Source organism: Mytilus edulis, chromosome 2 (genome assembly GCF_963676685.1).
Source record: "Mytilus edulis chromosome 2, xbMytEdul2.2, whole genome shotgun sequence".
NCBI classification, from domain to species: domain Eukaryota; kingdom Metazoa; phylum Mollusca; class Bivalvia; order Mytilida; family Mytilidae; genus Mytilus; species Mytilus edulis.
Genome location: NC_092345.1, coordinates 84,409,384 through 84,434,237, shown reverse-complemented (window position 1 = coordinate 84,434,237; position 24,854 = coordinate 84,409,384). Strand labels below are relative to the sequence as shown.

Genomic DNA, 24,854 nt, shown 5'->3' with positions numbered 1-24,854 from the left:
TTAGAAATATAACATTTGTAATTTGCAAAATGTGTCCAAATATTTACTCATAAACAAAATGTTCGTCATATATTTAAAATTATTATGTTACAACAAAGTCATGTGTCTTATGTTTAACTCATCGTTTGCAACTTCCTAAGTCAAGAACTGTTCTGAATTTCTTTACAAAATACTGATGCCACTGACTCTTTTATCACCAAAATGTTCCATAATCCACTGGCTGCATAGCACTCAGATAGTCAATATCAAACATAAAATACCCTGTGTATATGATGCTAGTAGTCGAGTCGGTGTTCATGTAACACTGCTTCCTTGGACACTTTTAAACATGATTTGAGTCGTTTACAACTGATTTTGAGCTTCCATTTTTAGAGGATTCGTCTCCTTGGGTTATAATTATTCTTTAACCTTGTTATCCATCAACCGTAAGTTCTAAAATGTGAAATATGAAGTGTATGAGTAAACAAATATTCATCATGTCGACATTCCTTAAGAATATTAGAAAATCTTATTTCGTTTTTGTAATTCCATTATACTTGTCAGCATTATAAGATAAGATGCATTTGCCAATGAGTGGTAATTGAGTGGTCAAATGTGCTCTCGTGTTCTATATCTTTTTATAAAAATGATAGAAAGTGTCCAGCAAGTGCTATTATGTTTTTTAGGCAAAACTTTATCGTCAACTTAGACTTGTCACTAAATTAACTGCTAACATTTCAAGAAACTAATTACCATTTGCCTTTATTTTGAAAGATATTTAGTAATTTTTTCACTTATGATCTGTATACGGATAATTGACGGATGATGTTTTTGCATCAAATTTAGCTCAAATAGCTTTCTGATTAATGTAAACAAGTGAATGGTGCACATTTTATTGATAAATCTGCAATAACAACACTTGTAAGAAGTCAATGGACATGCACTCCTATTCAAAATTCTTAAACTTACATATAGTACTTTTATGGTGCAGGATAAGTAGTCATCTCTTGAACTGCAACATGTTCTCTTTATTCTCGAGGTATGCACGAACAATTACCCTTAAGTACAGTATAGTTCGGTTTGTACCCTATAAAAGTAACATAGGAATACATTACAATACATGAATGCAGTGCACAAGGGTGGACATTTGCTAAAATGAATTACTAATTACAAAGCTATTATAAATAACATATACATGAGAAATTTAAAATTAGTGTTGCAGTATGCCTTTTTTTACAAACTTCTGTCTTGACATTGCAATGTCATGACAGTTTTTGCATTTGTGAACAAATCCTTATGCATTGGTTTTATTTAATTAAAAAATGTACATCCTCAAAAGTGTAGATGATCGTTTGATCTTCTTAATGCTTTCTATACACAATGTTTGAGTCTTGTTAGGAATACATGGCGTTCGGAGAAAACGATTGTTCGAGACCAGAACACATTTACAATAGCAACGATATCATTTAACATTTACGTATAAATTTACCAGAGGTTAATTTTTTTTTTAAACATGATAATTTGAATGTAATCTCTCAAAGAACCGCTACTTTTTTAATCGAATTATGACAGCACAGTTAAGTGGAAGTGGAGGGGGCAGTTTTATGTTCGAACAAAATGTTCTTCCATTTATACTTCAGTGTGTCCTGTCCAAGAAGACATTTGTTGATTTCATGACTAAAAAAAATATTTTTTATGTTCGTCATGTGTAGATAAATATAGATAAACATACCTATTATATCAAGTTTTGTTGTTAATTTTCTTCAGTGAAGCTTCTTCAATCACGATCAAAAACCAAACTTCCGGTACATTAATACGTCACGCGCTGTTATGTACGCGGATATGTTTGGAACACATGGCGTTCAGGGAAAATGGTAAATTTGAACGCATCATGTTCGACACCAGAACACTTTTACAAGAGCAACGTTTTCATGAGCATTTACGCATTTACATTGTTAAAAAAAAATACCTTAAGAACTTAAGTCGTTTAGAAAAAGATTCATATTAAAAATCAATCATTTGCACGCTTATAAATACGCTCTTGTAAAATGTTTCATTTTTTTTTTTACCAAACTATAATTTGCTTATATGCCGATACAGCTAAAATACATTTATCGTCAAATCATAGTACGAATCACCCTTATTCATCGTCTGTTTGACTCTGAAATGATGAAATTTTTTTTCACTCCCCATTACAATATAAGAACATTTTTAGTGTTCAATTTAGAACACTTGTCTTGAATATGTGCGTTAAAAGACTGAACACAATGTGTTATATTCTTTAACGCTGGCGTTCAATGTGGAACACTAATGTTAATAACTGAACATATTGTGTTTAAAATTGGAACGCGTCCAGACGCGTCAGGCGTCTGCAATATTTGCAGTGTAGATAAGTGAAAATAAGTTGTCTTGATCATCATCTTGCATCTATACAGCAATCACGTTTTAGCACTATTTTTAGAAATATAAAAAACACAATCTCTCAGCAAAATCTGAATAAGTATACTACTAGTTTTATATAAGATATTCCACAGATATACTTTGATCTCGCTTGCAAAAAGCATGTATAGAATAGAATAGAATAGAATAGAATATTTTATTTACCAAATTAGGGCCCCAGGAGGGCATATGATACAGACAATATTATTATAAACAATAACATATGCAATACACACACAGTAAAGATATGTAACAAGTGTTATAAAAATAATAAAATAAAATAATATAACACAGAAAATACACTCAACGAAATAGTAGCAATGTATTATTATTCAATGAATACTATGTTGAAAATGACTCAAGTGCATCCGGTAAGTGTATCTTCACTTTGAGAAGACAAACATGAGGCATTAGTAGTTTGTGCGGAGAAATGTCAATATATAAAAATACAAAAAAATACAAAAAGAACCCAATAAAAAACAAAGCAATTAAGCACTCCCACATTTGACTATGAGGTATACTGCAAATAACAAAGTTTATTTAATAAAGGATATTTAATATGACTTATCTGCAGAAAGCACCAAGAGTCGGTGCTTAAAGGGGAGTCCCTACTTGTACTTAATGCAGATGAGTCAAGCTCCTTAATTATTGAAAATATATTTTTAAAACATATTTCTAAGATTATAGATTCTGTGTCCAGCCAGCAAAGATCATCAAGGGACGGTGCCAAAGAATTTGAAATTCTTCTTATGATCTGTGCAGGCTTAACAGGGTATCCAAATTCATATTAAAGAGTTATAATGAATTAGTTATTGCAGATTAAGTTGTACTTTAATTCTTAAGTATCTTCTATATATTTGTAAAATGCAAATAGTACATTAGGATCCTCATTATTCATTATCCAAATTAATTTGTTATCAATATTTAAATTTTGAAAGTTTGGACATGATTTTAATATATTTTGCATCATTTCCTCTCTTTTTAATAAATGAGTGTCACATTTAAATAAAAAATGAACTTCATCCTCAACCTCACCTGAGGTGCACCTGAGACTATGAAGTAGTGTTGCGTCATTTCCTTTAGGTCATATTGTTTTGAGGTTTGACTACAATATAATCATGAAATTATAAAAAAAAAAAATGTCTTATCGTATTTATCGGCGCTTCTATATTGATATATATGTGCGCAATGTGCAGGTATGTCAATTAAGTCACGACACAATTATAACTCGGAGCGCCATTCAAATATTCATACTCAATTATGTTTGTCAATTACAGTATGGAACGTGTAAGATGATTCCAAAATATTACTTTATCTTCAATATCATCTGGAAAATCTAGGTAAACCTCCTCTTGTACAATTTGCTGAATCTTTTGGGGGATTCTATTTTGCGGTATGTCTTCCTTAAAGACAAGTATTAACATATTTGTCCCTTGTCTTGATATCACGTTTTCTGTATGAGCCATATGCAATTCATACATACACCATTCTGATTTTAAAAAGGCTTCTGTGATTATAAATATAACTTTTCGGCTTTGGTGTATAGCATTAATGATATTGTCTGCAATATCGCACCCGGGAATAAAATCTCGATGATGAATGCAAAGTCTTAATCGTGCTTCTTCCTCTAGCTTCGTTTTTACACTTTTTGTTACAAAAATTCTGTCTTCATCTGCGTATGAGATAAACGCATCAAAACGGTAGCGCTTTTTATCTGCAACCCTATTGTATCCCCGAAAATATTGACGTTTAGCTATATAATACCAATATCTTAACTTCCATCGGTTCCTGTAAATTATAACAATCACTAACACAGCTAAAAAGCATATTATAAAATTGATTGCTAAAACTGTTAAACTCACATAGGAAGAACATTTCTTTGTCAAATATATGTTTGCGTTTGGGATATCGGTGATGTTGGGTTTCATTAGAGAACAGGTATACTGTTTAAATTTTTTAAACTTTTCCTTGCATTTGATAAGCCACAAAACAAAATTGTACGAATCACAGTTACACTGTATTGGATTAAAAGATAAATCTATGGTAAAATTTTCAGAGAAACCTGAACCAATTAATGCCATTCCAGAGTCAGAAAGAAACAAAATTTGGTTTTCAGACAAATCTAGAAAAATCAAATGTCTCATATGTTCAACGTTAACATTCCAATCAGACAGTTGATTTTTACTTAAATTCAAAAGACGTATTTTTTTCAAATTACGAAATATTTCTGCCGGCAAGAACTTTATCCCATTCGAGGCTAAGCTTAATTCTTTAAGTTGTAATTGCATCGAGAAAAGGTCTCTTATATTTTTATCCTGAAGTATTTGTGCACTGCCTATCAAATTATTATCCAAAATTAATTTTTCCAATGCTATTAATTCACGGAAAACGTAAGGTGATAAATACGAGCATCTATTATTTGAAAGATCTAGATATTTCAATTTTGTTGCATTACAAATAGGTCCAATGAGTGAGTAAAACTGATTGTGGCTTAAAACTAATGATTTGAGATTTGACGAAGCGAAATATATATAACTTAAAGTATGCCCTAATCTAGAGTTATTCATCACAATGTGTTCCAAATTGCGCGGCACAAAAAACATGTTGACATTTGTTGCAAACGATATTGGAGTACTGCATGTCAAAGGGTACGATATATTGCTTGTTTCATAAACTTCGCCTCGTTTCGTCTGAGCATTGAAGTTTTCTATTGTTTGTGGCTTTAGACATTGTTCAATACACGCTTCCCAAACGCGGGGATTCCAACTTGTTCCAAAAGAACTGGATCGAAGTTTTTCACAGTTAATGATGCGAAAAAAAATTCAGACAGTCTACATACCGTTCATCGGAAGATATTTGATGTATATTCATATCACTGATGTCAAGATATGTAAGATTTGTCAGCCCAAATGTATTACAGTATGTATATCTATTCTGAATCCACCGGTTGCTTCTCAAAGTTAACCGCTTGAGTGACACGGGTAAATAATACAGAACCCCAGTTTGAGCAAAATCAATATTATTTCCGTCAAAATACAATTCTTCAAGAGTAGTATTTGTTAAGGGTTTGATATCGTCACAAAAAAGTGTGACCGAAGGGCCAGCATTACAATGCAAATAATTTGCTCTAAATATCTTGATCTGAGTAGAAGGAAGGTCATGTGTTATATTCGAGAAACCACATAATCCTAATTCTCGATTATAAGAGATATCAAGATATTTCAAGTGTGACAATTTTGAAATAGCTCCTCTATGAATATAAAAAAGAGAACACAATGAAGTTGTCCAATCCATTGTCGTGAAATTCCGTGTGATTTCGGATGAAATATCTAATGTTCTTAAATTCGATAAATTATCAAAGTAATCTTTCCCTATGGTAAGTAGTCTGTTTCTATTACATGACCCATACAATCGCAAATGCCATAAATACTTCAGCGTTCCAAATCCAACTCCAAACGAAATTTTCTCAGACCCATCTATTGCAAACATTTCTAATGATACAAGAGGTTTTATAACGTGATCCAAAGTTCTGAATTCAACTGAAGTTACGTTATTTCTTGTCAGATCGAGACTTTTTAACTTTGTAAGATTCATAAATATGTCTGCAGGGTAAACATTTGGATCCAACGGTATAAGATTCGAAGATAAATTAAGTGATGCTAAATCATTGATATGAGAAAACAATTTTCTCGACTTGTCAGTGTCGATCCTTCGTAGTAGATTTCCGGAAAGATTTAAATGTTTTAATGTAGTGGGAACATCAATTGTTGACGGAAAATCCTTAAGTTTATTGTAACTAACATCTATTGTTACAATACCATCGAAGAACCTTGGATAGAAATCAAGGTTAAGTCCAGAACAATCAGCAAGCAATCCTGGTTCTACTTCCTTACACTGACATCGCTTTTCTGTTGTGCACTGTTGACTGTTTTGTCCAGCTAAAAAGTTGAAGTTAAAAATATTTACCATCCAGATAAACACTATTTTATCCATATCATAAAACGTTAAATTCTAAATTGTCAGTCTGACAATTTTTCAATTTAGCCGAGTAATACCGGTATATGTACAGTTTGCTAATAGACGTGTTACAACATTATTAGATATATGTATATATTTGTGGCTATTGCTTCAAAACAATGAGAAAGTTATTTAAAGATTACCTGTGCACTGGTATTAAATATCTATGATATTGGCACAGTCGTAATTCAAGTTACGGTTATCAGAATAATTTATTATTGTGTCAAATACCAATATAAAACACAATGAATACATAATTACATAATATGCAATTAAAAATTAAGTATTACAATTAAAATATTGGTACCCAGCCAAATTACTGACTTATGAGACACTATAGAAATATAACACATAAAAAATAATGTACTAAAATATTACAATACACAATACCTTCTTCGATAAAACAGTTGATATAAAGTTTTAGCTAAAAATGGTTGAATTGCATCATTTGACATTAAAAATAAATTTGTCCTGTAAATCAAGATCGTTAAAAGAATGTCACCAGTTTTTTTCTCCATTAAATCTGCATAAAAATCGCACCCTAACAAACCAGGTGCTCCGCAGGGCGCAGCTTTATACGACCCCAGTGGTTGAACCCTGAAAGGTTGGGGCAAATTTGGTCACAATATTCAAGCTTGATTCTGTCGGAATTTGGATTGTGATCAAATTTTTGACATAATATAGGTTTTTGCCACAAAATTAATGTGGTCAAAGATCTAACCAATCTATTGCACAATACTGTGCAATTGAAGATTTCTTCTTGAAACTTTTCAAAATTCGAAATTTGAAAATTTTTGAAAAAAAAGGAAGCCCTTCAAAAATCGTAAACAAAAAATCCCCCCCCCCCCCAACTTTTTGAAACCCCCTTGGAGCAATAACCCTTTAACTCAATCCCATGCTTTCCATTGCAGTATTGAACCTTGTAGTACAATTTCAGAGAGATCCATACAATTACATATAAGTTATTGTCTTGAAACTAGAAAAATGCTTGTTTTGACCCCTTTTTGGCCCTTAATTCCTAAACTTTGGCCCCATAACCCCTAAAATGAATCCAAACCTTCTTCTTGTGGTTTTAAATATTGTGATATGATTTCAGAGCAATTGAAATACTTCTACACAAGTTGTTATCCTGAAACTAGAAAAAGCGGCTTGTTTTGGGCCCCTTTGGGCCCCTAATTCCTAATCGGTTTGGACCATCATCCCCAAAATCAATCCCAACCTTCCTTTTGTGGTATTGAACCTTCTAAAAAAATTTCATAAAGATCTATTCACTAAAACTAAAGTTATTATCCGGAAACCAATGTGTCTTTGGACGACGACGACGCAGACGACGTAGACGACGCAGACGACGACATCATACCATTATACGATCCCAAAAAATTTATGGGGTCGTATAAAAATGTTTTTCATCCTCAACACAATTATCTGTACGATATATACAAGTACGCTCATTTAAAGGAATTTTTGGTTTGGTGTATCTACACGTTTCAACTGCTAGTGGTAAACAGACACTTCTAAAATTTGACAAAACACGTCTATGCTGCCTGTTACGAACTAATTTTACATAAGAACTTACTTAATTCTAAAACATGTTTATACTCTCTATAAATACGTAATTTTTCCATTTAGTCTGATTACCAGTGCTGTGTACCAATCAAATCTTGTCTTTAATTAAAACTACATCTTATACCAGTGGAAAATTTAATGAACGAAGACACTTCTTATAAAAAAAAGTTGAGAAAATCGGTTTGTTTTTTCTAAAAAACTAGTAATTACGATGCGAAATATGTTCTAGTTACCCCCCTTTGACCGATCATTTGATATTCTCGCTTAACTGATTTCGAATTGTGTTCACTCCACCTTTAGTTTTAAAGTGAATTCTTTTTCCTAGTCATTACATTAGAATACGTTAGAGTAATCAGATCGAAATTTACCCACCCGCCCTCTCCTTTTTTTTTTTATTTTTGTCAAATTTCTAGTTTATTTATTTTATTTTATTTTTGCATTTTATGCATCGGTAGCTTATGTGGCGGATATTTAATTTTTGTGGCCCGCCTTAATTTATATTATTCTAGTTTAACTGAATAAGTATTAATATTTGTATATGTATTGGTAATTGTTCTTTATATTATTGTAATTCATGTATGTAAAGATTTATGTTTTCGGCCAAATAAATTTATATTATTATTACAGTCTTTTATGAAGCCAAGAAGTAATTAATAATAAAAAAAAACGATGAGGCTACTGATCATAGTCGAGTGACAAATTAAGAAAATAGGTGCTTATTTTACGACTTTAATGGACCGGCATAACTGCAGGCTAAAAATATGTTGTTTTTTTTTGCGCCAATACATTCGTCTTATTTTTTTACCGAGTCGTAGCCATTGGCTACGGTGCAGTTTTTCTTAAAATGGAAATAAAAAGATTTTTTTCATTCAAAATGCAACTCGACAAAACATTTTTTATTTTGTTTCTTTTTTAAGTCATCAAACTCTTGATTTTGTAATTTGTTTAAGTACAAATCTATATTGTTATACTATAATTTCTTCTATTTTGCCTCAATTTGTTCGTATTCACTCAGGATGAAGTTGTAAGAATATGCACTCTCTCATTTCGAAGGAGTGGTTCCGACACCTGTAAATTTACATTGCATCGATATTTTTGTTGGCTTCATTGTGTACAGTTATAAGACCTTATAGGCTTGTAATAAACTTTTGCAGATCATCTTGTAGAGAATTAAAAAATTGAAAATATAGTTAGCATGCATTTTGTGTCCGGGGATACATGGACACGTATGTATGGCTTCATTGAAAAAGTATAAATAAAAAACCGAAACCTTGCCACTAATGCTATCTGTTGTTCCAGCGAAAAGTCACCGAACTGAACAGATGCCCGAATTTGTAGACATCACTAACGACCTCATGTTTAAGAACTACCATCTAACATTCAGGATACTACATTCCCGATGATGGACATGTCTTGTTTATTTACTAACATTCCACAAGATGCAATGGAAATTTCAGAGTCAGAAGAGGTATGGAACACTCGTACACGTGACCAAAACCCTCCAACTTAGTGCCTTGTTTCAATTCTGGAGATCAAAACTTCTCTTTCAATGACATACAGTGCACTTTCTCCAGATAGACGGTACTAATATAAAATATCTCAATTTAAGCCGACAAAATAGACTATTCCTACAGAAATTGCTATTTTACCGGCACTAGCAATAGCAATATAGTAGAAATGTTGCTAAAATAACAAAATATTTCATTTTACTGTAATGTCAATTTAAATAATGAAAAGATACCATGTCTACTTTATGCTGATATATGCTTGTATTAATATCTGACTCAAAAGACGGGCTTCAGAAGAGACTTGATACTATGTGCAAATTCTGCAAAGATTGGTGTATGGAAATAAATGTGAAGAAAATCAAAATTATTATATTCAATAGGAGTGGTAGACTCCTTAATGAAGATTTCAATGTAGGAAATAATTCTATTGAATGTGTTAAACAATACAAATATCTTGGCATAGTCATCCAAAATACTGGAAACTTTAATGAAGCCAGGAAACAATTATTCCAAAAAGGTCAAAAGGCCAGTTTTAAACTTTTTAAAGATTTGAAATCATCAAATCCTCCTATTAAATCTCTTTTGCATTTATTTTATCACTGTATACAGCCAATTGTAACTTGTGGTTGTGAAAATTGGGGTGTTATTAACATTACTCCTAAAAGGAAAAATTTATCCCTTTATGACATATTTTAAGATTGGGAGTTTGAGAAACTAAATTAAAAAATTTGTAAGTATATTATTGGTGTTACAAAGATGTGCACAAATGTAGCAGTCCTGTCTGAATTGGGTAGATATCCTCTATATAAATTTGCTAACACATATGTTTATGTATTGGCATAGACTACAGAATTCTCCATCTTATTTATTGAAAAATGCTTAAATGCTGAGATAAAAATGATTGAAAGTAACGGTCAAACTAGTTCTAATAATTCATGGTTCCCTTAAATCATTTTCTACAGTGAAAAATTGGGTATTCACCTAAATATATGTAAAAATTTAGGCAAAAATAAATTAAAAAAATTACTGAAAAAACAGCTCAAATTAAATTTTCAAAATGATTGGGAGACAATGCGAGATTTTTATTTACAGAATCAAGGCAAATTGGACACTTATTTTTCATTCAAAAAGTAATTTGACTATGACATTATTTAGATTTAAAGCACCCACAAAAACATTTGTTAACAAAATACAGACTCAGCAATCACTGTTTAAGAATAGAAACTGGCAGACATGAAAGAATTACCAATGTATGTGGTAAATAGAGAATAATACATGGCAAAATCCGTTATCATCCCGAGACACCAATATCAGCCCAAGGGCCTTTAGGCCCGAGGGATGATATTGGTCGAAGGTGATACCGCATGTGATACGGATTTTGCCATGTTTTATACGCTTTATCATATATTTCAGCAGGAGAGTATTATATTATATGAAATGTTTTCTGATACCTTCAGTTCTACTTTTGTCTTGTTTCAAAAGCCTTAAAAGAACTGCTCAATTACTTATCCGAGGCACCTGGGTTACCTTACAATTTGCGTGCTGTTGTTTTAAAAATATTTTGTTTATTATTGTATTTTTTTGTGTTTTGTATTTTTTATAGTTGCATTTAGTGTGCAAAAAAATAATAAATTGCGTCACGCTAAAATGACCGTTCTATTGGACCTTTATTGAGGAAAATTTTTCTTAAGCTTACTAGTACATAAATAAAAACTGACTTTCTGTAAACAAAAAAAATAAATAAATAAAAAACAAAAAAATAGAGGTATGATAAAGGGTATGCGATTAAGGGTGCGCATCAAAGTTGCGCGATATGGATTAAACAGCAGGCTATTTATCAAATATGCAAAACTACTGTATTTACTACTAACCATATGATAAATATGAAATATTACCTCGACATGAGAGGATATGTTTATATTGTAATTCAAATTGTATTGAATATGAAATGCATTTTCTTCTGGATTGTCCTCTTTACAATAACCTCAGAAGAGGTATGACTGATTATATAAAAAAATACCCCAGTTTAGATAATTTAAACAGAAAAGATCTTTTTTCATGGATCATGATTAATGAAGATAGCAGATTTTTATCTATTTTATGTGCATACCTCGATAAAGGCCTGCAACTAAGAAAATCAGAAAATTAGTTAACTTAAATACTCTAAAAGATATCAAAATTATCTCCCCTTGACCACTGATCCTTTTCTCATGCATTTGAATTATTATTTTATGTTTCTTTAATCACTCTGTAATGTTTATGTCATGTTGTAATTAATGTTATGCTCTTAGTGGTTCCTTCAATTTGGAAAATAAAAAAAAAATGTATTGTAATTAGGTAAGCGGAAGCCAAGTTAAAAACTAATTTGTTTACAAATATAACTGTAGTAGTAAAAAAAATTATTACTGAGTTCAGTTTTTTGTGAGTTTACTCAAGTATTATTTCAAAAGAAAGTTTGATATATAACGACTTTTTTTTATTCTTGAAGCGCTGTGTTTGACTTTGTTATATTGTATATGTTTGATCAAATTTTTAACTTTTATTTTTACATACATTTTGGGGGGAAAATGAGATTTTATTGTTATGCATACATGTCATGCAAGTCGCATTAGTCTGGCAGGCTGATTTTAGAAATAATTTAACTACATGTTTTAGATATTCCATTGTAACAATATTTTTTTTCTCAGTAAAGTTATAATTTGCATTTTGACTGATAAATGTTTTTAAAGTAAACGATTACATGTGTCTCAAATAATGTTAAGCTGTTTTCTTATATTTAACTTCTAGTATATCAGTAATTATTTGATTCTTTTATGTAGACAGTGCACATTTTCAAGTTCATAGAACTTTTCAAAAGTAAAGATTACAGAAATTTCACCATGCTCTTTTACAAAGCCGGAACATGTAAAATAACAAATTCACTATATTGCTGAAGTCGGTAAAATAGTTATTTTTTATAGAAATAGGCTATCTTGCCAGCTTGAATTAAAATATTTAAATTAGATCAGGCACTGCCTTTTTATTATTTTTGGAAATTTAGTGTTTTTATTTATTAGTACAAAGTTGGTACATGACGTCATGCTCTTCATACTGAAGGGAATAAAGAAACATTCCTCTAATCTTATTTGCATATCTTCAATATTCCTAGCCTGTTAACTTGTTAACGCTATTTAATATTGTTAATCGCGATCAGCAATGACGGGTGATCGTTTGAAACATGATGTATCCGGCGACGTCGGGAGGTCAGATGGTAGATCTGGAGTAACAAGACGTCGCCTGGCAAAACCGACTTCTCTTAGAGAAAACGGATCATTAAAATTTGAAAACGACCTTGCATTGGCGCTGAAAGAAAGTTTGAAGTATGCTAAACAAATGGATAGCGACCCAAAACCAATGGAAGATTCGTCTTTAAGGAGAAACAATATTGAAAATCAAAAGAACGAACTAGAAACAAAGTCTTCCATCTCATCCAGACTAATGGATACATATGGTGAGAAGCAGTTGAAAGAACTTTTAGTGTTGCATATCGATCTAATACAACACCAGCAAGAGTTGGTTATTCAGAAAGACCGACAAATTAAACAAATCAAACAAGAGAGGGATAATGTAAGTATCTGATCATGAGTAATTGTAACCTGAGACTTGACTACACCATGACTGTTGAATAAAATTGCCAAACATGCACGGAGTTGTTTATTTTGTACCCTTACTCATTTTATAGTTTTTGTTTTCAATCTCCCCATTTTTAATCATATTTAGTTAGCAGCGATATCAGCTGGAATATTTATTTTCATTGTGTGTTGACACAACTTGGCTTCAAGACACTAGCCCGGCACTTGAAAATATCGTAAACAAAGATCTATGCAAAAATGATCAAAAATGGTAAATTTTTCATACGGATGAACTTAATTAATACAAAAAGCAATTTCTTGATATTAAGCTTTATTCATTTTATTAATATGACCCACAAAAACTGGACGATCTGCTTATATGTAATCTAACGTGTATATGTGTGCATGTCTAATTCATGCCCAAAAATGCAAAAATAGAGGGTAAAACCACGTGATGAATCATGTGACCAAACCGCACGCTATTGTGTGTGAATACGAAAGCAAAACAAGATCTGACAACACACAGATATATCACATTATTGTGTATATGGGTAAATCTGTCTCCATGCCGAAAAATTTCACAAGGAATTTCAAGAAGATTTTAACAAGGTCATCAAACGTTCAGGTAAACTGCAGAACACCGCAAGGTGAACAAAATAAACAAAAATGGCAGACGGTCAGAAAATGTCCAAAATGGCTGCAAAAAGACGATACATATAATTTACTTTTATTGTAGTCAATGAATACATTTTTGTAGGAAATGATTAAAAATAAGTTTTTCTTTGTTGGATCAAATATTCTGCTAGGATTTTGAAGTGGAGATTATTGTCAAGCTCATGTAAATACTGTTCAATTGAATGATCGTACTGTCGTCTATCGATGTACAATGACAATATCAATGTACCTACACACAACTCTGGAGTAACAAAGAAAGGTCAAATGTTTTAAATGTTTACATAATGTACAATTCATGTAGTTTATCTGCCATTTAGAGGGGATAACAAATTGTGAATTTGTATGTTACTTACTGAGGCTCTCAACGAATAGCAGGTAGTATAAATGGTTTATTGATTTGCTGAGTATAAACAATGGGGAAAGGGTCATTGCATATTTTATTCCCTCCCCCTTTTTGTTGGAAAAATTTGGTTGATTATATAGGGAATCATTGAAGCATGACTGGAGCGGGCCCCCCTTAGGAAAAGTTCTGGCAATGGGCAATTAATATATTTGTTGTATTGAAATTGCATATTTAAATTTAAAGATCAAAATCAAGGATCAATATTTTTACTGCAAAACATCTTTGTTGAATGGCACATCTAGGATTTCCCAAAATCAAGTGAGGCCCCTCATGGGGGGGTCCTGGTAATCACATAATCACCATTTTTTTGCCAATATAATCACATAATCATTAAATATTTGCTTATCTTTAGTAATCAAATAATCATAAACTAAAAATACAGTCCTAGGTAATCAAATAATCATGAAATATTTGGCTTAATAATCAAATAATCATTAAAAAAACGGCCAAGTAATCACATAATCAAAAACCCCATGAGGGCCCTCTCAAGTGGTGTCAATACAAACTCAGAAAAGGTGTGTGGGGGGGGGGGGGGGGGGGGGGTTAAAATGAATGTTTTGCAGTTTTTGCTAAGAAAGATATTTAAACTATTTTATTTTGCCAGTGGTGGATCCAGAACTTTTCATAAAGGGGGGTGCTGACAATCCTACGGGGGGCCCTCTCCAGTCATGCTTCAGTGATTCCCCATATAATCAACCAAATTTTCCCCACGAAAGGGTGGATCCGCCTATGTTTGCCATAGTCTTACAAATACATGCATGCCTACAATTTCACTGCTTTACAGTAGACATAGGTAGGAAACCTTGGCATGGTCTCTGAAAGGATTTTTGAAGGCAAGTCCAGGGACTCGATAAATTTTGCCATGGCAAGTCCAATAGTAAAAAGGTAACATTTTGGCTGCTTAATGATTTCTCAATTCAATCCAAATGACTAAAATGAGGGAAAAAAACCATGCCATCAAAATAAATTTAAATTGTGACTTGGGTGGAGAGTTGTTTCTCTTGATAGAAAGCAGGTTGAAAGCCTATAGTTTTTTAGTAACTTTTTACATAAGAAATAAATATAAGAGACTACTATTCTTGAAGCCATAAGTATAACCAATTTGGCAAAGATGTGGAAAGATCATTTGAATTGCTTTTATACATTGTATATGTAGTCAAAAAATATCAGCAGCTCATTTGAATCCATTTGTCAGTACATTGCAAATTTGGTTTTTGTTCTCTAACTTAAGTTTACCTCAACCAAATGCTATGAAACTTATACACAATGCTTATAACCACAAAACAAAGATCAAGTTTGAATTTTAGTGGCATCACTTAAACTGTTCTAAAGTTGGCCTAAAATGTTATGAAACTTATACACAATGCTTATTTATACCACAAAACTCATATCAAGTACAATTTTGTAAAGCGTCACAGTTCTTCGGTTATGTCCCATAATATCCAAGTGCCAGGGGGCATCATCTGATCTGTGTCCCGTGGACACCTTCCCCATTTTTTAGCTCACCTGGCCCAAAGGGCCCAAAGGGCCAAGTGAGCTTTTCCCATCACTTTGCGTCCGTAGTCGTCTGTCGTTGTTAACTTTTACAAAAATTTTCTCCTCTGAAACTACTAGGCCAAATTAACCCTTTCCTCCATAATGACGCCTTTTGACGCCACCCCCCTTACTCCATAATGACGCCTTTTGACGCTTGTGTAGTACCTCAGTTGAAACACTTTGACTACAAAGTGTCTGCAGTTGACTTAATAAAATTTGTATCCAATTTGAAAAGAAATATACGAATATCCGACTTAAATTTATTTGATGAAATAGTTGGTTTTTTTCGCAATGCCTTAATACTTTAAATCATATGTTCAGCATTTTATTAAAAAAATCCTATGCAAATCAAGTATGCAAAAAAAAAATTCAGTGCAGGAAAGGGTGAAACCAAACTTGGCCACAATCATCATTGAGGTATCTAGTTTAATAAATAAGTCTGGTGCCGCGGCCAACCAACCAAGATGGCCGCCGTGGCTAAAAATAGAACATAGGGGTAAAATGCAGTTTTTGGCTTATAACTCAAAATCCAAAGCATTTAGAGCAAATTTGACATAGTTAAATTGTTTATCAGGTCAAGATCTATCTGCCCTGAAATTTTCAGATGAATCGGACAACCCGTTGTTGAGTTGCTGCCCCTGAATTGGTAATTTTAAGGAAATTTTGCTTATAATAATTAATCCAAACTTGGCCACAATCATATTTGGGGTATCTGGTTTAAAAAATGTGTCTGGTGACCTGGCCATCAAATCAAGATTGCCGCCACGGCTAAAAATAGAACATAGGGATAAAATGCAGTTTTTGGCTTATAACTCAAAAACCAAAGCATTTAGAGCAAATCTGACATGGGAAAACAATTGTTTATCAGGTCAACATCTATCTGCCCTGAAATTTTTAAATGAAACGGACAACCTGTTGTTGGGTTGCTTCCCCTGAATCGGTAATTTTAAGGAAATTTTGCTGTTTTTGGTTATTATCTTGAATATTATTATAGATAGAGAAAAACTGTAAACAGCAATAATGTTCAGCAAAGTAAGATTTACAAATAAGTCAATGTGACCGAAATGGTCAGTTGACCCCTTTAGGAGTTATTGCCCTTTATAGTCAATTTTTGACCATTTTTTGTAAATCTTAGTTATCTTTTACAAAAATCTTCTCTGAAACTACTGGGCCAAATTAATCCAAACTTGGCCACAATCATCTTTGGGGTATTTAGTTTAAAAAATGTGTCCTGTGACACGGCCATCAAATCAAGATGGCCGCCACGGCTAAAAATAGAACATAGGGGTAAAATGCAGTTTTTGGCTAATAAATCAAAAACCAAAGCATTAAGAGCAAATCCGACATGGGGTAAAATTGTTTATCAGGTCAAAATCTATCTGTTTTGAATTTCAGATGAATCGGACAACCCATTTGTCAATTTTTAACAATTTTCATAAAATTTGTAAATTTTTTATTAACATTTTCCACTGAAACTACTGGGCCAAGTTCATTATAGATAGAGATAATTGTAAACAGCAAGACTGTTTAGTAAATTAAGATGTACAAACACATCACCATTACCAAAACAAAATTTTGTCATGAATCCATCTGCTTCTTTTGTTTAATATTCACATAGACCAAGGTGAGCAACACAGGCTCTTTAGAGCCTCTAGTTTTTAAATATAGGGCATCTTTTACTTGTATACAAGTGTTTTTTTTCATTGCAGAAAACTCACTTTTTAAAACAAGTTAGTTTTTATTGGGCATTTGGAAATAGATTGGCCATGATATTATTTATGCTCATTTTAATTTTCTGACGAAGTGAATACAGAGAAAAATATTTCTTGAAAATATTGCTTTGCATTCTAACCAAAATGAAATTAAAACTGTAAAAAATTGCATTTGTGTTTCACCCATCAGATAAAGAAAACAAACCTCACAGACATTTTGACCAAATTAACAATAAAACTTCAGACATTTCTACATCTTATGATATCTATTTCATAAAAATCTCTCATAAAGTTGTAATATTTTTTTGAAAAATATTGATTTTAGTTGAAATGATAGGACACTTTCTCAGTGGGAACTCACTTTTGTCCTATGACTATATATTATTATGTGTTGTAATGCTTATATTCTAAACAAATTCTTCAACAAGAAATGAAGTTCATTAAATTTGGTTTGTTAATTGTAGCCTAATATTTTATAGGAAAATCAGTGACTGTATAATAAAGACGTTAGCAACATTCTGCATGCAGCAAATGTAGGTCATGACTCATAGAAAATATTTATTTTGTGACCGGGTGACTTATTTAATTATGTTAATTATAATTTTTAACATTCTGTTACTGTATTAAATGCCTATATAAACTAAACAAGTAGCAATAGGGCATTCTCCTCTGAAACTGTACTAACCCCTATAAGAAATTGATTAAGGATTTTATAAGTTTGATAGCTTTATATTTATCTCATTTTTCTGTTGACACTGAGGGCATGTGCATATGCAGTGGAGATTATCAATGCTGGTATATTTATGTTATTTTTCAGCTAAAATGTAGACTAGATAGGATGGAAAGACGAATGTCTCTTCTAAAGCATAGAGTACCTAATGTAGAATTAAATGAAAGTCCACAAAGACAAAGAGGTGATCAACATCCCTCTACACAGTGTTTGTCTGAAAATATACCATCACATACATCAGAGAGGTCATTGAAAAGGTAATGTCTGAATATATACCATTACATACATCAGAGAGGTCATTGAAAAGGTTACTAGAATTGTTTGAAAAATAGTGTGCGAAAAGTTTATGATCGAAGTTAAGATTATAAGAAATTGGGCCAAAGATACCAAGGGGACATTTGAAACTCATTTACTCGTCGAGAGACTGTTGACAATGTCATACTGTAGTTTTATTTTCAATTCACTTTCCACTTTGCTTTACTAGCCAGGGATGCATTCTTCATTTATATAGAATTATATATTTATTCAATACTTACTTTGTGGTCAGTCAATTTGCCATTTGAATATTGTATGGTCAAAATGACAATTGAATAAATCAAATTAAGGCTTTTCCTTGCATGTTTTGCTTTACTTCCAATCTCCATTACTGCTATCACATGCTTTAATTGACACTCAACCTTTGTCTCAAAGACTTTTAGACATTTCAGTGTATTCCTTTCTTTTAAAGCTTGTATATTGATCTATTTATAATTGCAGGAAAAGAGCCAGTTTTGAACCAATGAATCTCAGTAAGCGTTTCGTCACAGATTCCAGTGTAGAAAGTAGAAACAAACCAGCAGACACTAAATTACAACCAAAAGTTGATAGAACTAACAGAAGTCGAAGTAGAACTTTCACTATACCCACCGAGGAAATATACAATGCTTGGGGATACAGGGCCAGACCTGGTCAGATAGCTGCAGATCCTAGTATGCTTAAGGAACTTCAAAAAAGAACAAGTATTAAGAAAACAGACAATGTAGACAATAGTGTTTTGCGTACCAAAGACAATTATCACATTTCATTTTATCAACCTGTAGCAGAACATATTGAAATAGAAAATAACACTGATTTGCTGAAAGGTGCTCAGTCTCAGTTAACAGGTGGGTGAATTACTCTCTGGATTTTAGGCATTTTCTTGTAAATTTTTGGTACTGCATACATTGTACATGTACCTGTAGGTGATATCGAAAGCTAATGGTAAAATGAACGCTACTAAATTCATTATTACTAGTATTTTTTTTTAACAAATATAGACTGAAATTTGTACAGGAAAGAAGTTAATTTATTAAACCTTTCTCAGGACATTGGAACCGAACTTAAATAATGAGTTTATTTTTAGATCACTATGATCAAGGTCAAGGTCATAATTACTAAACAGTGCATAAAGGTGTCTTTAATAAAAGTTCAAGCACCTTGCATGGTATACCAAGTATGCTTTAATGGTGACAGGTTGCATGTTATGAGAGGAGATTCCTAATTGATTGAGAGATCCGTTTCAAAAGTGGAGGTCATAGATGAACAGTGATATTGTTTGCCTTAAATTAGTGGAGAATAAAGGCTTTTTCCCCTGGAGAAGAATCCCAATTTGAAAAAAAATGGCTTAAAACTATTCCCCAAAAGAAAACTTTTGTCCCAAACAGTGCAATCTCAGTAGTAATTGTGCATGAATACAAACTGAAAAACACTCATTTAAAAAAATTTCATGCCTCAAATGATTATATGTGCAGATTTGAGGGTCTATTTATGTTTCATCACTGACAAAATGGGGTCTTATCTTAAAGCAGGGTTTGACTTGATAATGGGTCTGTAAATTGAAGTTTCAGTCAAATTCATGGTTTATTTTAAATTTCCAATTTGATGAAAATGACGCATATTTTCCCAATAAAAAAGGGTAGAGGTAGTTTTGAAAAAAGCCAACAATATCACTGGATAATATAAGTAGACTGAAATATGTGCAAAGGAGGTACAATGTATATTTATGTGCATACATTTGTAGGTACAAAGTAGTGTTATATTTCTCAAACAAGAACATTTTTTAATAAGAGAATTTACTTATTTATGACCTACAATGCATAAATTCAGTGGCAGATCCAGGGGGTGGGGGTTCTGGGGGTTGGACCCCCCTTTTTTGGGACGATCAATGCATTTGAATGGGGATATGTGGTTGAAAACCCCCCCCCCCCCCCCCCCCCCCCCCCCCCTTTAAAATGGCTTGATCCGCCCCTGAAATTTGTACATTGCCACCTGGTAAACAAATTCCTTAAAAACTTGACATTTTTAGGAACATGTATATAAGTGAATATTTATTATTTATTATTTGTAACATTTGTAACATGAATGGTAATTTTTCCTTTGATCTTCTAGTGAGTTAACTTCAGTTATTTGTAGAAGAGTGTATAAAATCCTTGTTTGAATAGAAAAGAATGGAAGGAGCTTATACCAGTGCATTAAATTCCATCTCAAAATTTGTTAATGTAGTACAACTTCTGACACAACATTATCACTCATAAGCTATATATCTTTTTCAGTTGAATGTCCACATTGGAGGATAAAAATGTATACCAATCAGTGGGGACTGGAAGGAACAGAGGTGAGGCAACACAAATTATTTGCTCATGTATTGCACCATATTGTACCATATCTTGTTTGGGTTCATGAAATTGTAAAGTGACGCATTCTAAATGGTTTTATATCAGAATTTTATAATCACAAAACATGTGTGATTTCGTTAATTTTTTTATGCACTTTAAATACAAAGAACATTTTATATGCCTACAGTTTTTTTTGTTATTGCATGAATTTTTTAATTGCAATAAAAATTCATTGTCATGGTCAACAATTGATTAATACAGTGATTAAGTCAAGAAAATCTGTTAAAAATTACATATCCAAACTATCTTATTTTTAATCTTCCCTTTATATATCATTGTCCAGCATTTAGTCTTTATATTGTTTTTAATATAAAGTGTTTGATGAACATTTAACTTTTTTAGAATATGGAAGATGAAATTTATACAAAGAGGCACACTAAACCAGAAATAGAAGAAAAGAGAAGAAAGAGGTGAAATTACTATAAAATTTATATCTTGTTGTATGAGCAAATCTTGTTTAAGCTAGGATATGTTGATGAAAGACCAAATATCAGGATTCAGGACACTCAGGTTTGATTTTTTCAGACCCTCGATGTGTTGTCTTCCATTATAGGTCAATTGGATCCCTATTTCCAACTTTGATCTGTGTTTAGTGGTAATAATCATTGTGAATGAAATTCATGTTGAGTTGAGGCAAACTAAAGTTTAGAGAACTGAAACTTATTTTGAGACAAACAGATTGATGAATGTCCAGACTGACAAGGGTTAAACTAAATGCCCTCCTCTGCCTTAATATGGGCATTAAAAATAACTGCATAAACATAAACTGAACAAATTTTTTTCCCCCTTCAATGTAAATTAAATACCTTATAACAACTTGCATATATTTTAGATGGGATTTGCAAAGATCTAGAGAGCAGGCTGCATATGAGAAATTGAAAGAAAAAGAAAAAGGTGCTGATGTTCCTGTAGAGGAAAACTCCAATTCTGTGGAATCATTTTATCCTTCTCTTGATAATAGTAAGTTGCTACTAGCTAAAACTTTCCTGCTAAGTCAGCAAAACCAACAGAAAAGCAGCATGTGTTGTCTTGCTATTGAGCATACCCCACTCATCTTATAAACTCCAAAATAACAAATAATCACTGTCAAAATGCTCTAAAGTCATTCAGTGTTGTAGTAAATAAGAGATATGTGACAAATATATTATTATTTTTTTTAGTCACAAGAGAAAATTCAAAGTATTGGCAAACAGAAAGTAGGTGACTGACATACCTAATAAGTGCTCATATGTTACAAATCTTGGTATACACAGTGAAAAGTATGACAAAAATATAAATGGATGAACAGATAAATAAGTTCGGTGCAAATACCATGCCTACAAAAATACCCATAAAACAACATATGTTTACAGAGCAGATTATTGTCAGATTATTTGCAGCATTTATCTAGAATTTATTTTTATATTATATATTATAAAATTACTTTTTTAAGCCAAAAATTCTTCTTACCAACAGTTTAGCCTTGACAATTCACATTTGATCACATTTATTTCAAAAGATTATGTCATTAAAGAAAAATCTATTTTTTTCTTCAGTTACTCATTTAGAAATCACAGATAAAATTCCAGTGATGGTGTTTGGTCATGGAATACCAAAAATGGACACAACGTAAGTTTGATTAATTAATACGGTTCACGTATACAATTCTTGTCTGAATTTTATTAAACCTTGATCATTGTTTTATATGACATGTAGCAATGTCTTGAATGAGTTAGAAAGTCAGTGCCTATCATTTATTTTTAAAAGAGTTATGCCCTTGGAAACATTGACACAAGTGCTTTGGCATGTACAATTTTTGCCAGAGTTTTATCAAATTCATAAATACAGCAATGTCTCATACAATTTAAAAAATAAGTGCGGATCAAATATTTTTGATGAGTTTCCTGTGGAAATATTAAATATATCAGAAATTGCTCGTCTATATAAAATTTAAAAAAAAAATACAATAAAAATATTCTTTTTAGTTTTGACTGAACAGATAAAATATGTGCAACACTTTAGACATTGGAATTCGGTTCTTTTATTGCATGCTGTGATACCTTCTGGTAAAATGTTACCTTTTTTTATGAGTTCTGTTAAATAAATCCTAAACTTTCTCTATTGTAGTGGCTTCAAGTTGCCCTGGGATGTAAATATGAAGAAAGGACATAGCCATTTACGCACACGACACACAAGGAATACATAACACAGATGTTCTCAGATGTATTCACCAGCCATTTCATGACTTGATTCACAATCACTGACCAAAGCTAGAATCTTGTTGTTAATATTTTTTATTGTTGTATTTAATTTATATTTGATAGTAAATATTTTTGTTGCTTAGTATTTGGGTATAAGTGATAATGACCCTGCGTTATATTGTATTGTTAATGTCTTATGTGTTCCTTAGTAAAATATTCAAGCTTTTAAAATTGCAATCCTACAAAAGGCAAGACATCTCAGTTAAAGAAAATTCATATAGGGGTGAAGTATCTTTATGCATTCAATTGCAATTTTTTTATTGTCGAGCCTGCAACTTTTGTTGCAGAAAGCTCGACATAGGGATAGTGATCCGGCGGCGGCTACGGCGGCTACGGCGGCGGCGTTAGCTCACTTCTTAAAAGCTTTATATTTTAGAAGGTGGAAGACCTGGATGCTTCATACTTTGTATATAGATGCTTCATGTTACGAAGTTTCCGTCAGTCACATGTCCAATGTCCTTGACCTCATTTTCATGGTTCAGTGACCACTTGAAAAAAAAGTTCAAATATTTTGTAATGTTGAATTCTCTCTTATTATAAGTAATAGGATAACTATATTTGATATGTGCGTACCTTGCAAGGTCCTCGTGTCTGTCAGACAGTTTTCACTTGACCTCGACCTCATTTCATGGATCAGTGAACAAGGTTAAGTTTTGGTGGTCAAGTCCATATCTCAGATACTATAAGCAATAGGGCTAGTATATTCGGTGTATGGAAGTACTGTAAGGTGTACATGTCCAACTGGCAGGTGTCATCTGACCTTGACCTCATTTTCATGGTTCAGTGGTTATAGTTAAATTTTTGTGTTTTGGTCTGTTTTTCTCATACCATATGCAATAGGTCTACTATATTTGTTGTATGGAATGATTGTTAAGTGTACATGTCTAGCGGGCAGATGTCATGTGACCTTGACCTCATTTTCATGGTTCAGTGGTCAAAGTTAAGTTTTTGAGTTTTGGTCTAATGCTATATGCCATATAGGTCAACTATATTTGGTGTATGGAGATATTTTATAATCTTTATGTCAGTCGAGCAGTCGAGCAGGTTTTATTTAACTGTGACCTCATTTTCACGGTTCATTGCACAGTGTTAAGTTTTTGTGTTTTGGTCTATTTTTCTTAAACTATAAGTAATGTGTCAACTATATATGTTGTATAGAAGCATTGTTAGCTGTACCTGTCTGCCTGGCATGATTCATCTGACCTGGACCTCTTTTTCAAGGTTCATTGGTCTTTGTTTAGTTATCTTGGTTAATGTTAAGTTTATGTGACAGTTGTAATAAAGCTTAGCTTTATACTTAGGACTATCAACATAATATCAATGATTAGTATAGAAGGCGAGACATTTCAGCGTGTGCACTCTTGTTATTAAAAGACAGAAGCCTAGGTATTTTTATAACTATCATTTCTTTTTGTTAAAAAATGATTGTTTAAAACAGAACAAAATGTATTTTGCTTAGAAGCAAATAAAAGGGGGGATTAAATACTTTTGCACAGAGGACATGGGGTGAGCAATCTGATTTTCCTTTGCCATTCAGCTTTTGTAAGATCTGAAAAAAAATCCTCAAGGGGTCATATTCAGCATGATGATTTCTGTGTACTCTTTTTCAGTGATTGACTTTTTTATGCCCACCTACGATAGTAGAGGGGCATTATGTTTTCTGGTCTGTGCGTCCGTCTGTCCCGCTTCAGGTTAAAGTTTTTGGTCAAGGTAGTTTTTGATGAAGTTGAAGTCTAATCAACTTG

General features: G+C 32.3%; 3 protein-coding genes and 1 long non-coding RNA gene across 4 annotated transcripts; 1 reads left to right on the top strand and 3 right to left on the bottom strand.

Moving 5' to 3' along the window:
• LOC139513185 (uncharacterized) lies at positions 1-1,362 on the bottom strand. The gene is made up of 2 exons (XR_011662401.1): positions 949-1,362; positions 1-432 (listed from the first exon to the last, which is right to left on the bottom strand). It is a non-coding gene; the product is annotated as an uncharacterized lncRNA (long non-coding RNA).
• Positions 1,363-3,484: 2,122 nt separating this feature from the next.
• LOC139513182 (toll-like receptor 4) lies at positions 3,485-5,223 on the bottom strand. Its single transcript, XM_071301462.1, has one exon. The coding sequence runs from the start codon at positions 5,019-5,021 to the stop codon at positions 3,690-3,692; it is 1,332 nt and encodes a 443-aa protein (XP_071157563.1). The 5' UTR covers positions 5,022-5,223; the 3' UTR covers positions 3,485-3,689.
• LOC139513183 (toll-like receptor 4) lies at positions 5,221-6,444 on the bottom strand. The gene has a single exon (XM_071301463.1). It carries the CDS (start codon positions 6,409-6,411, stop codon positions 5,221-5,223), a length of 1,191 nt encoding a protein of 396 aa, XP_071157564.1. The 5' UTR covers positions 6,412-6,444.
• A 6,152-nt stretch (positions 6,445-12,596) lies between these two features.
• LOC139513181 (male-specific lethal 1 homolog) lies at positions 12,597-23,192 on the top strand. The gene is made up of 8 exons (XM_071301461.1): positions 12,597-13,115; positions 18,264-18,433; positions 18,933-19,318; positions 20,747-20,808; positions 21,212-21,279; positions 21,702-21,829; positions 22,405-22,477; positions 22,976-23,192. Exons 1-8 carry the CDS (start codon positions 12,705-12,707, stop codon positions 23,052-23,054), a joined length of 1,377 nt encoding a protein of 458 aa, XP_071157562.1. The 5' UTR covers positions 12,597-12,704; the 3' UTR covers positions 23,055-23,192.
• Positions 23,193-24,854: the final 1,662 nt, after the last annotated feature.